This window comes from Cyrtonyx montezumae, unplaced genomic scaffold (genome assembly GCF_038088225.1).
Source record: "Cyrtonyx montezumae isolate F1298 unplaced genomic scaffold, pur_monq_1.0 scaffold_3, whole genome shotgun sequence".
Classification (NCBI taxonomy): Eukaryota; Metazoa; Chordata; class Aves; order Galliformes; family Odontophoridae; genus Cyrtonyx; species Cyrtonyx montezumae.
In genome coordinates, this window is record NW_027072034.1 from 57,653,752 (window position 1) to 57,671,104 (window position 17,353).

Genomic DNA, 17,353 nt, shown 5'->3' on the forward strand with positions numbered 1-17,353 from the left:
ATAACTACACTGTTACCATTACTGACATATTCTTTTGTTATAGAATCATAGGATCGTTTAGGTTGGAAGGTTCCTTTGAGATCATCTAGTTCCAACCCACCTGCTATAGGAAAGCACACCTCCCTCTAGACCTTTCAACTATGATGCATAGCAGCTTGGCAATTTCATCTGCCAGTTCCTCACAACCTGTGGATGGACTTTGTGAAATTGCATGGACTTGTGCACCTTCAGATGGTCTCGAGCCTGATCTTCACTTACAGAGGACAGATCTTCCTTCTCCAAGCTCTTACCTTTGCTTTCTGCAGCTTGGGCAGTGTGGCTAGAGCCCTTGTCAGTGAAGACTGAGGCAGAGAAGTCATTGAGAACCTCAGCTTTCTCTGTATCCCTTGTGACAAGGTCTTTAGTTTTCTTGTGGAGGGGGCCCACATCTTCCCTGGTCTTCCTTTTATCACTGTTATACATACAGAATCCCTTCTTGTTTCCCTTTATGTCTCTGGCTAGATTTAACACTATCTGGGTTTTAGCTGTACCTAATCTGATTCCTGGCTGCTCAGACAACATCTTTGTAGTTTCCCAGGTAACCCATTCCTGCTTCCACTCTCTGTAGACATTCTTTTTGTTTTTAAGTATGTCCAGGAGCTCTCTGTTGATCCATGGAGGCCTCTTGGTGTTCTTGCCTGCCTCTTCTTTCTTGGGATGCACTGCACCCTAGGTAAAAGAGCATATACAAAAGTTAGGAAAATATATCTGTGATGTGATTTTGGGTACCTACTTTGATCGGTCCGTGTGATCTAACACTCAACTGAAGTTGTCAAAATACAATGATTTGGTCTATTGCTCTTGCTTTAAATATGACCAAATAGAGAAGCATAGAAAGTAAATTCTTGTATTGGCAGAGGGAATTAACTATTGATCTTTACTCTTATATTTACTGCAAATTCAGTGTTTAAAAGTGTAATCCTAGAGCTGGGTTTTAGAAGAGCTTGCAGGGAAGAAACACCGTATTTATGGAGGCAAATAGGAGACTAGAAAGGAATGGGAAGAGAAATTAGTTCAAAGGACAATAGCCACAGCATGTGAGTGTGTTCACATCCATTTTGTGGATGTCATCATCACAAAGAATTGTGTCAATTAACCTGATAAGGTAATGCAGTAGCTTTTGTGGATATTGGCTGATGGCTCTCCCAAGTATAAGAGCAAGCACTTTGTGTTTTCTCTTTTAAAAAAGCACAGTGATGCTTTTTTTTCTTTTCTTTTTTTTTTCCCAAGGAAACTATCCAAGCAAGTGCTTTCCTGTGTAAAATGCCTGACTGTCAAAACAGTTTTCCTTTGGTGTTGCTGAAGGGCAGAGGCCCAAAATACTCAACAATTGCTGGTGATGTACCAGTGAAGATCATACTTCACATTGCTGTCACAAACACCCACCTACTGGTCTCATCTCCCAGCACCAGCTGTTTAGAAAAACCTTAGCCATGAGCACTGTGGTTACTGTTCACGTTTGTTGTGCTAATGTCATGAGCAAACACAAAATGTTTTAACAGCTTATTACACTTACACTTTTTACTAATAAGCATGAAAACTGTGCTGAAGTCAAATCAGATTTTCCAGTGAATAAACAAAGACTTGAGATACAGAGAAATAAATGCTGTAGTCACAAAGGTTTAGGAAAGTCTTCTTGTGAACCTATGTACTACAATCCATTCTTAGTGAGGTTTTTTTGTTGTGTTTTTGTTGTTGTTGTTGTTGTATTTATGTGTGTGTGTTAAGCAAATGCATATGATGACAAATTGTATATTGATTTAAAATTAGTTTCAGCTGCTTCCTAAAATTACTTCTAAATATTTCTTTTTATATTTATGTAAGGCAACTCAATATTTTATCTCAGTGTTAAGTTCACAAAGTGCACTAGGGTAGTGTTAATAGATAGGGGTAATAATTTATAAAGTAATAAATAATGTGATTCTATGATGTTATGATAAGTGAAGTCAATTACCTGTAAAATCCTAAAACTTAAGGAAGAGTCTAGTTCATACAGATCCACTTGAAATCTTTGATTAATCACATTTTAAGTACAGCACCAAATATTTCATTTGCTGTCCTGAAATATGTAACTAGCCTGAATAGTGGTGGAACTACCTATCACAAATATGTTCCTGTGACAGTTCAAGTCTTTTATTAAGCCGGGGGGGGTGGGGGGACCACCCTGTCTCACAATTCAGAGAGGTCAGACATCGTTATGGATGAATGTGCTGCTGGGCATGAAACCAGAAGAGGTCCTGTGCTTGTTGCCTCTGCTCCCTCCTGGGGGCCATGCTATCATTGGATGAAAACAGAAGTAACCCAGGGAATGGGGAACCACAGCACAGCCACCAGAGCAGAGCACCCAACTGCAGAGCTGGAGTAGCTCCATATCCCTTGCCTGAACACACAGCTCATGGTGGTACTGCCTACCTGGTGGGACAGATTAAGCAGGGAAGAGGGTGGACTTCTGTTCAGAATGTGTTACAGCCTGGTGAGTGGCTGGGGTCATGCTCAGGCTGAGGGGACTTGCCATCTATTTCTCCTCAGAAGTATGTTCACTTTGTATGTGGACACAAAATACTCTCCATTACACAGTATAATAGCGATGGGACAAGAGCTAGAATGACCTTAAACTAAAGGAGGAGAGATTTAAGTCAGATGTCAAGGGGACATTCTTTGCTCAAAGGACGGTGAAGCTCTGGCACAGGCTGCCCAGAGCAGCTGTGGTGTCCCATCCCTGGAGGTGCTCAAGGACTGGTTGGGTGGGGTCATGGGCAGCCTGAGCTGCTGGGGAGCAGCCCTGCCCTCAGTGGGGGGTTGGAGTTTGATGATCTTTAAGGTCCTTTCCAATCCAAACCATTTTATGATTTTATGACTTGTCACTAGGCATGATTTTGATTCATACTTTTCTAGTAAAACTGGGATGTATTATGAAGAGTTATGATAGCACCCAGAAGTTGTCATGACATCTGAAACTCCAGTGACACATTTTTGCACCATCCCAAACACGTTTGCAGCCCATGAGAAATTTTTTCTTTTTTTAAAAAAGCAATGCTGTACTCTTCCTCTCCAAAAAAATATTATATATATATATATATGTTTATATTCATATATTGATATTAGGGCTACCTATCTTATCATTAGGACTTAGACTTTAATGCAGATCATCTGAGCAGTGCATGAAGACTAAGTTCCTCATTTTTGTCCATACAGCATCACACAGAAGCTGCTTTATATGTCCATCATTAATAAGTAAGCAGCTCAGTGGTGACCACTGTTTCCCAAGATGAAGTAGCATGTGAGTTGACCCAAAGGTTGCTCTGCCATAAGAAGACAAGCAAGCTGCTACTCCTAACTGCAAAATGTTCTTGCTCAGAAGACTTGTTTACTAAAGGGCATGTTCTGGTTGACTATAGAAAAACTTTTTTACAATAAGGGTAGTGGAACAGGTTGCCCAGAGAGGTGGTGGGTGCCCTGTCCCTGGAAACACTCAAGGTCAGGCTGGATGGGGCACTGAGCACCTGATGGAGCTTGCGGACATTCCTGTTCATTGCAGGGGAGCTGGACTAGATGGCCTTTAAAGATTCCTTCAAACTCATATGTTTCTATGCTTCTGTGATACAATGTAAATAAATGTAATTATTTCTTTATTGATTATAAATAATTCACAGCAGCTAAAGAAGGATTTCATGTGTTAGCCCTGGATTCAGCAGCTTCCCCTACTGACAGGGCAATGCAGAGTCTGTAATTGGAGAAAACCAGGAAAACTCATGCTTCACTGCAGTTATCAAGACATTTTGTTAAAAAAATATAAAAAGTCACTTATACACTACCAAGAATAAGAATAGATAAATGGAAGAAAAAAAATCATGCAAATACTGAATGCTTACACTTAACATGCAAATAAAAATTATAGATTGCATAATTTCTTCTGAAATCTATTATTTTATAAGGGCTAACACATGCCTGAAAATATAATCTTAGTATTATAGTTTTAATGGATAATTAGTCTTACCAAGCAAAAAAAAAAAAAACATGATCACTTCTCCTATACACATATATGTACTCAAAAACTCATGTATCTATGTATCTGTTATGTGCAGTGTTATAATGCGTTAGGAATTGTAGTGCTGAAATTGTAGTGCTTCTTAGTACGTGATGTTTCTGCCAGTTGCAGAAAAAAAGTGTGTGTCACTCAAGACTTGCATACAATGAATTTACTTACTGGCACCGTATTTGTAATCAATTATATCAGATATTATGATCTCATATTGATTAGGACTGCCAGACACTGCAGTTCAGTGCAATGTATGTATCCCTTACAAATCTGTAAACCATTTGTTCCTTCCACAAGTGCCTTCTAGCTTTTGCCACATGTACGCTGGTGTTTCACTGCTTTCCTGGCACATTATCTGTTGCTTCTGAGCAGATTATCTGCCTTCCCCATCTTGCTCATTTTTTTCTTTAAATAATTCTCAAGCCCCAAGACTGCTATCTTTAACATCACTGAAGGTCCTCCATAATTGTCTTCCTATGTACGATCTTGAGTCTGAATAATGTCGTGTACAGAGGATGCAAAACAGGGTCCCAGGCCTCACAGAGTAGCAACCAGAGAACAGTTCATTTCATGATTTTTTGCCACACCCCTCTTGCTTCTCTTGGTGTTAGACTGCTTCCTGGCCATATATTTTGCTGTCTGAAACAGGATATAAAGTTTTAGGAGAGTCCTGGACCTCTTACACATCAACAATTTAGTACCCACTCAAGGCAGAAATGTACTCACTCTGCTCAGATTCTCCCCAGATGTACTTAGGCTGTAATTGCCCAACATTAAATCTCAAATCATAATGGCCTCAGAACTGGCACTCCTGTGAATACTGAAGAAAATAACTTTAGAATGAAATTGAAGGGTTATTTTCAGTGTGCTGCAGAGGGATTAACTACACAAATTTGCTGCACAGAAACAGAAAATGTAGCCTAAAGGCCTACCTTAAATTAAATAAAGCAAGAAAAGCTGAAATTAAAGCTGTCATATACCTTGCTGTTGTATTTATAATGTAGATTGTCATACATAGTACCAAATTTAGTATCTTCAAACCATTATGTTGGATAAGACCTTATATTTCCTCCAGGTACATAAATCTAATGAGACCTTTTGTGCCACCGTATAATCAGTCCTTCACCTGAATGTAATAATATTGTTTCCATCTGTTTAGTAGTGCTCTTGAGTTAGACCAAAAGATTCACCCTGCAATAGTAAGGCACTGAAATATAAATCTGGAGGCTGCCTACATCACAATGTTACTTACTTTACTGTTTCTTATTCTTTATATATTTTATCAAATTAAGAATAACCAATTTTATTACAATGAATGACTGCAACTCATAATTATACATTTAGGGTGAAATTTGCTTATGGAAGTCTCTCACAAGGCCTCGGTTAAAACATTTAAGTCTGTGAATTACTCGGTGGGTTCTGATAAACCTTATCCATATATTCCTACCATCCCATAGGTGGGAATACACAAATGTAGCTTAGAAGTTCTACATTTACTGGTAGGTAATCTTTCTTTTTTAAGGAAGTCTGTAGTGGAATGTAGGGTCTTAATCAGAGCTCAGATAAATTTTACTTGCGGTGTGATGATTTCATTGAAAAAGCATTTTAAATGTTAGCTGCAAAGAAAGCATAGCAAAAGTTCTCCAACATCAGCTTGGCTGATGTAGAAGTTTTAAAGAAATGCCAAAAATAATTAGTTATCATTAAGATTTAATCATGTGCAAAATTTGTTTTAAGTGCTACCAATTGTTGCTTGAAAAGCACCCGAAAATGAAATTATCACTTAATATATCTTTTATGCTGGCTCTTTTGGGAAACATCCTTTTTCTTAGCATGTTAGTGTTTTATATTTTCATCAAACAGCCTCTGGACTGCTGGATTGAGTGCGTGTGACATAGAGAAGGAATTTCAGTGTTCAGAGTGGCCTCTTGTTTTTTATCCCCCTCATGCCTGCTCTTGATGTAAGCTCTCCTAAAAGGTAGCTATTTCATGCCATACATAAAGAAGATTATTGGAATTAGGTACCTTGCATAGTCTAGTTATGTGGCAGCTTACTTGCTCAGTCACAAAGAATGTGTGTTCATCCATATGGAGTTCCACAGTGCCAGCATGACAGAACCATCCTGCTCCCAGTAAGCAGGCTGGCATCCCTTAAGTTAGGTAAGACACATTTGCATTATGCTCCAGTTTGTGGGATGGTACAGATGGCATTCATTTGAGCATTTGTATACCTCTGTGCATCTAGCACATCAAGAAACAGGGTTGCCCTGCAATAATTAACATTTCTTTTCAAGGGCATGGCTTTTTCTATCACTGGAGCACAACACAGCCACGAAGGCTCAGTGCCATCCAATCCACATCTGGTCACACAACACCAGCATACATTTTTTGTAAACCTCAGCTCAGACTAAACAAGCAGGGTCCAAAACCCACAGCAGTTAATGGGATTCTCTCCTTGGGCTCAACAAGGATTGAGTCAGCCCCTGTGTCAATCCACAGCAAAGCTGAGAGATCTTTGCTGTGCTTCACTAATGCACTTATTGGAGCTGCCTTTATAAAGTAACATTTATCTTATATGAAAGGACATGGTGTTAGTTATCTCAGACTGACAATCTTTTTTCCCACTGACTGGGTGGTTGATGGCTGCCTACCAGACTGGAAAAACTACAAATTCACAATCTTCTTCATGCAGTGCTTTATGTGTGGGTACTCTAAGAAGTACCTCTTCACTCTGAAAATCCACCAGCTTAACATTAGTGTGTCTATGTGTGTGTGCATGGTTTGGCTCTGTTCTTGAGGCAAACGTTGCCAAGTTGAAAAATAACCCCCCTCTCCAACTCACCACTATCACAGCTACCTGTTAGCAGCTTTTTTTTTTTTTTTTTTTTTCTTTCTTTTTTCTTTTTGTGGGGGAGGGGGTTTCTGTGCTGCCAGGAGCTAGTTTTAAGAAGTCTTCCACTCTGGGGTAATGTTAATTCTTAATTGGCATGCCTGTATTTTGGATTGACCACTGATGCTTAAACTATGTGCTCAAACTTAGGAGTTTAAGAGGGAGATGGGAAAAGCCAAAATTTCCGAAGTGCTAAGCAACCAAAAGCTCTCATATAAGTAGTGAAATATAAAATTGGTCTTCAAACATTGACATAGGACCTCACAAGAGTTATAGTTACCATCATACTTTATGACTGTTCCTATCATTACTGGTTTATTTCCAGTATAGTATTTACTGTGTTTGGAGCATTTAGAGGCAGTGGTTGTGGTGCTTCCCCATGCTGGCACAGTACAGACTCTGACAGTAAATAGGTTGTCTCTGAAACAGCGTGTTTGGAAATAACTCTTCTCGCTCTCTTCATTAATAGGAGTTTTGCAAGGATGCTCAGAATTTGAAGCTTGGGAACAGCATTTTCAAGACAAAACAGAATGCAAGTAGGAAAAAGAAAAGTGGTTAATCTTCTTTGACTGTATATTTCACACCCATCAGCCTTACGGCCCAATAATACTAATCAGGAAAATCAGCAGACATTCCTCAGACATGGGGGATTATGGTTTCCATACAAGATGTCACTTCTGCTTATGCTTGGCATGCTCTACTTTGCTAACTTTCTATATGATCCCTGCCCACAAAAGAAGGCACATGCGGCTTGGGAAGGGCCCCGTCTCACAGTGTTTCATATTTTATGAAACCACAAATACAACAGTCTTACAAGCTCTTGAAATGAAATACAATTTGAGAAATGTAATCCATTACCATTATAATAGAATTTCTATAAAAATAATAAAAGAAAAACAAGAGAAAATAAGTCCTGAAAGTTATAGGCCAACTGGGAAGTCATTGTGGCTTTGGCCAAGCTATCACCATATCAGAATTCAACATTCTCCCAGGCAGCAATCTAATTGTAAATTATGTATGTGAAGAACATCATTTCTTAGCTTTGGCTTTTAGTGACCCCGTTCCCTTCTTTCCCTTTCTTCACTCCAACCTCACACATAAGAAATATTGAAGTGTTTGCACTAATGGAGGAATGACAACGTGCAGTCAAACTTAAACCAGCTGTTTCCCCACACTATGAACACTAAGAGCCAGGCTGGTAATATTTATAGCTTGACTGGCCTCTAGTGAGCCAGACGCTGACTGCCTTAATTTGCCACTATGGCCTTAAGGCTTGAAGCAGCTGTGGGCTGAAAAATAGCTGGGAAAGTTACACAAAAACAGAAACAACAGGAAAAAAAAAAAGCAAACATTAAAAAAGATTGCTTCAATTAGAAAAAGTTATTGTTAGATTGAAAATGAACTGCTGCTGCATACACAACTCAATAAACAAGCATGTTTTGTTTTGCTTACAGCAAATCAACAAAGTGCACTTGATGGCATGTGGGGTTTGCTTTCTCCTTTTGCTGAAGGAAGGAGCAAGGCATTCTACGTGATACTCCTTCGGGACCCATGGACCATGCAACCCTCAGCACTATGAGGCCTAGGACAGGCTCCTGCAGTACTGACCTTCTCTTGGATGCTACAGTGGGTGTTAGTGTGGGACTGACCCAAGCACAACCTCTCCACAGCCCTTGTTTATTGGTGCTGATGAAACTCTGTTTGGTTGCCCCTGCATAGCCAAGTGTGGAGAACTACACCTGCATGAGCATGTGGCCCCAGGAGGTCTTCAGTTTTCCTTTATTTCTTTTGTTTTCGTAGGATTGCATTTGACACTCATCTTTTAGCAAAGATAAACAGACTGTCACCATGGTTTCAGCATCAGCTTTAGCCAGCTTTAGTGGGCAGTGCTGATCCCTTCCTGAGGGTGAGCACTGCCTTTCACATTGCCACCCCAACAGGGAGGGGGAGTGATTCAGGCCATAGCCAGCCACTAAGTTACTCATCCACCCAACTTTCTACCTTCCCATTTATTTGCTTATTTGTGTGTTTGCTGAGGAAGCAGCTCCCTAGCACAGTTCACTAAGCAGTTGTATGAGGCCTTGTGTGTGACCCCTGGGGATGCTTTGACCTACATGCATTTTTTTTTTTTGGCATTTGCTTACCTGTTATGCCCTAGTCCTCTCTGTTGGGCTGTCACTAGAGATTGTTGCCAAAGGGAGACCCACAGGACCCCCTCTTTATGTGCAGCTGTGATGACAGGTCTTAGCAGATGAGAATCCCACTGATACCTAAGAATGGAAACGAGAGCATAGAGGGGCAGGGGGGCGAGTGTAAGGCTGCAGGTGTGTAAATCCTGTTGATATTCTGGACTGGAGTGTGTGAGGTGAGCTTTATGGAACAACAGTGTACCTCAAAGTAGGAAGTCCCAGGGATTTGGGGTATCTCTCCATAGAACATTTTCCCAGTGATAACTCATCTTGGAGAGAAAGCTCTGGGCAATTTCACTACAACTGCAGTTAGTGGACATTAGTCTGCGAATGCTTTGCAATATGCTGTGTATGAGCTGACCCTTACATGGTATCATTTTGGCTAACTATGAATTTACGTATGTTGGTCTCAATTCCATGAGAGATCTGGCTTTGCATAGCTCTCCCTTTTCTTCGTAAGGATGGAGTGGTGACACCATAGCCCTTTTGGGGCCATTCCTCTCTTTCTCAGAATGTTGGCGTTAAAAAATGGGTGAGGAGAGGAAAGCAGAGAGGTCTGTGTCCTGTAGAACAGTGTCAGCATTTGTCTCCAGAAGAAAAATTTATGCTAGCTCAGCATCTCTCCTGACCTGACCATTCCCAAGGTGGTCAGAGGACAACACATGGAAGTCTCTTTGAAGAAGTTTTTATGGACCTCTACTGTTCTGAGATTACTTTTCTGTAAGTAACTCTGTAAACGAGTTATCCAAGCTGTGGTTATTAAATTGATTTAGAAAGACAATGTGTAGATAGTTAGAATACACAATTTTTCTCGTTTATTTATCTCTGAAATTCAGAAATGTTAGAAACAGGGATTATATTATAGAAGTGTCACAGAGATTATGTAAATTCTTCTGGTTCCTCATCTCTGTTTTTCTTACACCTTGCATTTTAAAGCAACACAGGTGTTTTATGTCACACGGAGAAAATAGTAGCAAAGTGAAGAGGAAAAATGTGTTTCATACACTTATTTATGAACTTGCATCTGCTTTCATCAGTCAGTGGTTGGCAAAATGCCAATCATCTTGAGTGGGAGTGGGTGTTAAATTTAAGCACCTTGATTCTAAGTAACCCTGAACGAAAGCAAGGCTTCCAGATCTGAGACCCATGGGGAAATATTTTCTTGGACAAACATTTATCAACAATCAGAGCTGACTCAGCTCAAGACGGCATAAAGTGCTCTTGAGTAGCGTGACTGTAGCCTTTACACTTTCTTTTCTTATTATTTGGGTAAATTCCAGGTATAACACAGTATATTTACAAAGGGTAAAAATAACATGCAGCTGTGAAGAAAAACAGCTCAGGTTTCACTTCAGACCTGGAGCCAAGGATGAATCACTGCAGCGCTGCACCCTTTGCATTGGGCACAAGTTCTGAAAGCTGCTTTTCCACTACCCCTGCTCCCCTGGTGGTTCAGAAATACAGCAGGCTCACAGTATGTCCTAAAAAAATAGAAAAAGCCTTTGAAGACAGTCATTCTTTTGTTCTTCTGGGTACTAAAACACAGTTATTTTCTAATGTTTACTTGTATCTTCAGTTTTGCTTTCTATGCTGCAGGAATCAGCTTCAGCCACCTGAATTGAGTCCTGGCTAAGTGGTACACATAAGCACACACTCAATGTGAAGTACCCAAGTAGTCATGTTAGCTTCTGCAAAGCAGCTTACATGCTTAAAGTTAAGCACACAAGATCTGCTGAACTGGGGAATCTTTTTGTCCACCCAGTGTACCAACAGGACAAAACTCTTGACTGTTTCCTTCTGGGTTTTAATGAAAAATTATAACCCATTTATGATCTTCAACCCCACCCTCTGTCTGCTTATATTTGTACCAGGGAATCATCTCAGCAGCCCTGTCAGTCTGCCAAGAGCTGTCTGCTGCTACTGGATCTTTCGCATTACTTAATGCTCAGTGTTTACAATGTGTTTTTAATGCACAATTGCCGATGGAAGTGGTGTAGGCTAGTACTGATACTGTGTTTCACGTCAGCAGCAGGATTTTCATATACCTTTGTACCATGTTCCTTCTCAGGGAAAAAAAAAAAAAAAAAAGAAAAAAGAAAACAATAAAGTACCCATGCCAGTTAAACCAAAGGATACTGTTAGCCCTCTGCTTCCAAAAAACATACAAAAAAAAGTCAGTGAATGGGCCAAACTGCTCTTCCTTTTCTCTTTGTAACATAACCAACCTTGGAAATCAGAATAGATACCACACAGTTATAAAAGAGAGCAAGAGTTGGCCAATGGTTCCAAATATACATGATTTAGTCTGCAGACTCACTTACACATAGGTGCCATTTCTATTTGCTAAAGGTAAACAGTAAAAGCCAATATTTTAGTCACAAGCAATCATCTCAAAAGCTCACTTTCAACGTGTTTATGTCTGAAAGAGAAGTTATTTTGTTTTGCATAGCTCTGTTTTGACAGAAATAAGCTGCATCCCAGAATTATATTTATAGGTATGCCATGGGATAGAAAAATTAAACCTGAGAGAATAATGCTGAAGTATTCTCATACTATGGTGGAAACGTAAATCCACAACCACTCGGTGACAAGCAAGACCATGTGCTGACTGCATTTTCCCTTGTGGTTATTATTCAGTTCTGTGGCTGACAGAGTAATTGTAGGATCTTTACAAAAGGCAGATTTCATATGTAGTATGTTAAGCAGCACCCAAGATATTTTATACCTGAAAGAGGTATGTGCAGCCAACATTTGCCTGGCAACATTCAGGGCCCTGTTCCTTCTCCTAGAGAAGATGACAGTACCTCTGGAATGATTTCTGTGATATATAGATATATATATTAACTGAACACCACCCATCAGCACATTTTTTGCTTTTGGTGATGGTTGGTTGGTTGGTGTTTTTTGATATACACCTTAACAAAACATGTTAACACTTCTTGGAAAAAATTATACGTTTAAAATGTATTTGCATTGTTTAAGATGGATACTAAATCTTTTCAGCTTCCACAATGTTAGTTATTTTTGAAACAGACATGTGGAACATAAGCTGCATTAGTTCCTGATTGATGGCAGTTCTGAGCAGTCAATGCAGCTGAGTCACATGGGCATTGGATAAAATATTTGCCACATCTTTTTGCTGTATGTTGAGCAGACAGTGGGCTGAACTGTACCTTTCCTTTCCTCTTTTGTTCTCTAATGTTAGATTAATTCTTCTGGGAAATTGCCTGTAGTCCAATTGTTGATTGGCTTTCAATGACACTGCTGCCTGCTGCTTTCAGCAAGAGATGGGGTTTCCAAGCCAAAGAGAACAAGCAGCTCTTGGTGAAACACATTTGGAGCTAGTTAATGATGGCAGATCCTGAAGCACCCTTCCAGGAGTCTGGATTCTTGGAGGGTCTCTCAGTTCTCTGGACTGCATATTAGTTTGTAAGAAATTGAAATGAAGCATAGCAATCTGACTTACTGCCGGTGTAGTACGACCACAGTGTAATTTCTGCAGTTAAATGGCATAACTAAATGAAAGGTTGTTAGTGATATAGTATCAATAAAGAAACTCAAGCCCAAGAATACCATTCTTCCATTGCCAAACAACATCTCTGCATTTAAAGGTATTCCCTATGGCTCTGTTCTTTCTTTTGATTTTTGTAACAATTTTTCTCTCTCTGATGGAACACATTGTAGACATTAAATTAAGGGACAAATATGTCTCTGTCTGCCAGAAAGAAAACTGTGATGCAATTAAAATGCCATTAGGGAACCCTCTGTGGGATATTAAAACTAGAGACTCCATTCAGAAAGCAAAGCCAAAATTAAAGAGGTGTCTGGTTGCAGATCCTCTGCAGATTTCCCTTTCTTGACTATCGTACCATAGAGACTGTGCTAGTCAGGAGTTGAAAATTTTTCCAGTCATGTGTGTGGTATTTTGAATCATGGCTTTGGTAAATGTTTCATTTCTGTGGACCATATGCAGAAATATGTCTACGTTGCTTTACATAAAGTGCAACTGAGTGTGGCTCACGTGAAACAATGACAGCAGTGGAGCTGGAAAGCTGTTCAGGGTTAATGACAGCTGGTTATATGTATATTTTTGTCTGATGCATTAAGTGCATCAAGTTGTCTGTGAGACACTTGGAGAGAAAAGCACAGCTATTTGCAATTGTGATGCTCAGCAACTTCATGAACAAGACTTCATTCTAGCTTTGTCTCTGGAAGTAAAACATTAGCACTTATAGGATTGGAAACAAGGAGACCAGTCTTTAAATAAAAAAATAAAAAGAAATACTCTGCTTGTTGAGATTGCTCTTTTTTTTTTTTCCTGAAGCAACTGAAGGCATCAGCAGAGTCATTGGTTAGTAGGCACTGAGTTTTTCAATGACAACCCATTCCTGATGCTCCAGTCTCTTTTTTTCCCCTCTCAGTTGCTGAGGATATTAGCAGGGACTAGAATAATAATCAAAGCATACCTCTCTCTTCTTTGTTTAGGAATTCACCTGATGACTGCAGCGTGGCAAAAGGAGGGAAAATGGTTAGCAATTCAGACAACGTTGGGATGAACTATGGAAGCTACATGGAAGAGAAGCACATTCCGCCTCCAAATATGACTACCAATGAACGAAGAGTTATTGTGCCAGCAGGTTAGACTCTCTACCCAAAAATTTTCACACAAACAAATGCATTTCCCCAGACAAATCTACTAAACTCACTTAAATAGATTTGTGGAAGAGTGGCAGTGTGATACAGAGTATCTGGAAGAGTCATAATTTCCCAGGTTTAAGAGAATGATTTGGAAATACCAGGGTGAAGCTACTTCCTCAACCTGTTCTACCTGTTTCAGAGGCAGAGCTGGCTATTTACAGGCACTCAGATCCTATATGACTATTCTCACTCCTTTTTGGAGTATTTCACCCTCACCTAAAACAAGCAAAATAAGTATCAACTTCTGTTTCCTACTCCCCTAAGCTGACTGGGTGCAGAGTGGGTGGAAGGGTGAAAGGATCACTATACCATATCATTTCCATTCAGATAGCAAATGCAGCCTACTCCTCAGCGTGCCAAAAACAGAATAGCTTCCGTGAAATCAAACAATGCATGAGAGCCATTTATGTAGGTTATCCCCCGAGTTTGGGCAGGGTAATGCACTGTAATAAGCAAACAGACTGCTCCACTGCAATATGAGAGCATAGTTGAGAAATTTGTGTTTCTGTTGGCAAGCTTGGTAATGGGGTTCAGTAGATAGTTCCTGTGAACCTTGTCTCCCACACAAACCTATGCTGGAAGGGTTGTTGCTTAGGTCTGCAAAATAGCATGCATATTTCTGAAGTCCAAGCATTAGACCATCGTGACATATATGAATGTCCAATAACCACTGGATATGGACAGCATAAACTCAACACCTGCTGCCTGCAGACAGAAGGAAATATTTTGCTACTGGTTTCTCTCTAACAGAGATGTGCCTCTCTGAAATATTGCTGCTACTATTATGTTGCTTAATAGTCTTGCAGTTTTTCGGTTGCTAAGATATGCAAGAGTCCTAACTGTGGCCAATTTTGCAAGCTGTGATTATTTCAGTTATTTGTCAAGATATGTGTGGACAAATATGTTGAAGTATCCTCTGCGATGGTGTTGACAGTTCTTTTCTGAAGCACAGCAGAGTGATGCACTGAATAATGAAATGTCCAGGCTAAATGGATGGTGACCATGTTGAGCCTCATGGCATATGAAAAGCAAACATCTGTCTTCTTGCCGATTGGCAATTTTCAGTCTTTTAGTAACCTTCAGCATGATTACCTCAGCAAGATCTCTTTTTTTTCCTAGAGCTGTGTTTTGATGTGAATTTGAGTGACATCCAAGGAATGAGATAGTCACAGCCATAACCTTGCTATTTTGAGAGCTCTAGAAGAAATATATGGGTAAAAATCACAGGATCATAAAATTTCAGGAGTTGGTAGGGACCTCAAAAGATCACCAAGTCCAGCCCCCTGGCTAAAGCAGGTACCATACAATAGGTCATACATGTTTTGTTTGACATGTGTGGCAGTGTACAACTTAAGTGGCAATCTTTAGGAATAAAAAAAACAATATTCACATTTCCAGCTACATCTTCCTAGTTATGATAAATAGGAAACATTTAAAATTATAGTAACAATGAAAATCTTTTGATAATATTTCCAATGTTTGGTTTGCTTCAGCCCAATTTGAATGTTGCTGAAGCTCTCTGCTATAGGTGTGAATGATCTCAACTAGACCCCAAGGGATCAGACTTACTTCTCTATAGTTTGCTACGCACTTCATACCAAATGGAGGAGCTCTCTGAAGTGAATTCTGGCGCATCTGGGAAAATGGGGAAAGCCTCTAAACCTTCAGAGAGGGTTTGACTGATTTTAAAGGCTTAAAATTCCAAGAGAAGCATCAGAATAGCAGAGGTGAAAGACTGGGAATGAGCAGCATCATGGCAGTCTCTGAATAGTGTCTAGCCCATGGAACAAAGTGCCCATCTCCTTCAGTTCAGCCTGTATAACAGTCAAAAGAGATAGTATGGCACTGAATTTATGCCACAAAGAAGCTATTTATGCTGTCTTTCAAGATTCAAACACTTCACAGAAATTTATTCTGTAGGCTACAGCCATTTGACCTCTGTGTACTCCATTGTCAGACTTCAGGATATCACAGAATCACAGAATCATGTAGGCTGAAAGGCAGAAACTCTAGAGGAGTCTGTGTCACCTTGGCTACCTTTCCTCCACAAAAAGTGGAGCTGTCTTATGTTATGAAGAAATATATTTCAGGTCTTTATAGACCTTCAAATCGGTGTGGACTTACTTTAAGTCACAGGAGTAGCAAAAAGTAGAAGAGACAGAAATCGAGGGTTTTAAAGACAAAAACACAGCTTCAAGTTAAAATCAGGGGTTCATATGTGATTCTCAAAAGGCATCTGCACTAGTTCTTGTTTTCCTCCCCAGATGGTTTTGCCAATACATCAAGTAATAAGGGAAAACCTATGCAAATGTAGCAACATATAGGAAAACAACACAGCAATCTGGGAGAGGAAGTGCAGAATATTTTAACATGACCCACTGTAGTTTGTGAAAGACATAGCCAAATCTGAGTGCTTGCTTAGCCTATGCCCAAGAAACAGTAACATTGATTTGAGAAGAAATTTCTCTTGAATAAAGATTCAACTGACAGCTTTGAAAATTGTTTACAAACAGGTTGTAGTGTTGCTAATGGACTGTCTTAAGCACTTTTCTAAGTAGTATTCTTTTCATGTGAACAGGAGACTGTTTTTCTGTGGATACTAATGCAGAAAGATGGTAAAATAAAATTCTGAATGGAAGGAACCCAGCAGCAGGATGTTTGTTAATCATCAGGGCTTACAGCTCTTCACTAGAATTTTTTAATGGACATTTATTCTACTTCCACCCAATAGGATAAATTAATTCCTCATGTGTCTCCACTGGTCAGTAAACAGGGGATTAAGGTCTCCCCAGTTTGGACTACGTTCTTTCTTCATTGATTCAGTCAATCAGAACTCTCTCCTCCCCAGCTAATGGCATTCTTTGTGATAACACTAGATCCTACGTTATGGAGCACAGACCATGTGCGTCAGTGGCTGGAGTGGGCAGTGAAGGAGTACGGTCTCCTAGATGTGGACATCTTGTTATTCCAGAACATCGATGGGAAAGAGTTGTGTAAAATGACCAAAGATGACTTCCAGAGACTCACGCCGAGCTATAACGCAGATATTCTCCTGTCACACCTACACTACCTCAGAGAGAGTAAGATAGTTTTCTGTCATTATGTTAGTGCCTGCCATCAATCTGTGGATGATACCACTCTCAGATCTTAACTCAGTGGGTATTCATATGTCTGTGTTACTAATGTTGATCTTTAAAATATAGCAGTAAGCTCAATCCAAGGCCTCTCGAGTTTGAAGGAGATTCCCATTGATTACAGTTGACTTTCATTCATGTTCGTTGGAAATAAAGAGTTAGGCAAAATTTCTAAGCTTCCTTCTGAGACAAAACTCAGATTGAACCCCAGCATATTTATCAGTACACTGTAGGAAGAAGAACAAATGGGATTCAGTGCTAATGTTTTTTCTGGTCACATACTCATTTCTTTACATTCTAACAATGATAATGCTAAACAATAATGCATTGATTTATAAAGCAAATTCCAGGCATGATTCTAAGG

The 17,353-nt window shown here is 39.7% G+C and overlaps 1 protein-coding gene across 6 annotated transcripts in view; it reads left to right on the forward strand.

Moving 5' to 3' along the window:
- ERG (ETS transcription factor ERG) overlaps positions 1 to 17,353 on the forward strand; it is a 139,855-nt gene that overhangs the window by 106,035 nt on the left and 16,467 nt on the right. For all 6 annotated transcript variants that reach the window (XM_065741751.1, XM_065741748.1, XM_065741750.1 and 3 more), the window contains exons 3-4: positions 13,643 to 13,794; positions 16,732 to 16,935. In XM_065741751.1, the coding sequence (XP_065597823.1) occupies positions 13,643 to 13,794; positions 16,732 to 16,935 (356 nt within the window). The remainder of the gene's footprint in view (positions 1 to 13,642; positions 13,795 to 16,731; positions 16,936 to 17,353) is intronic.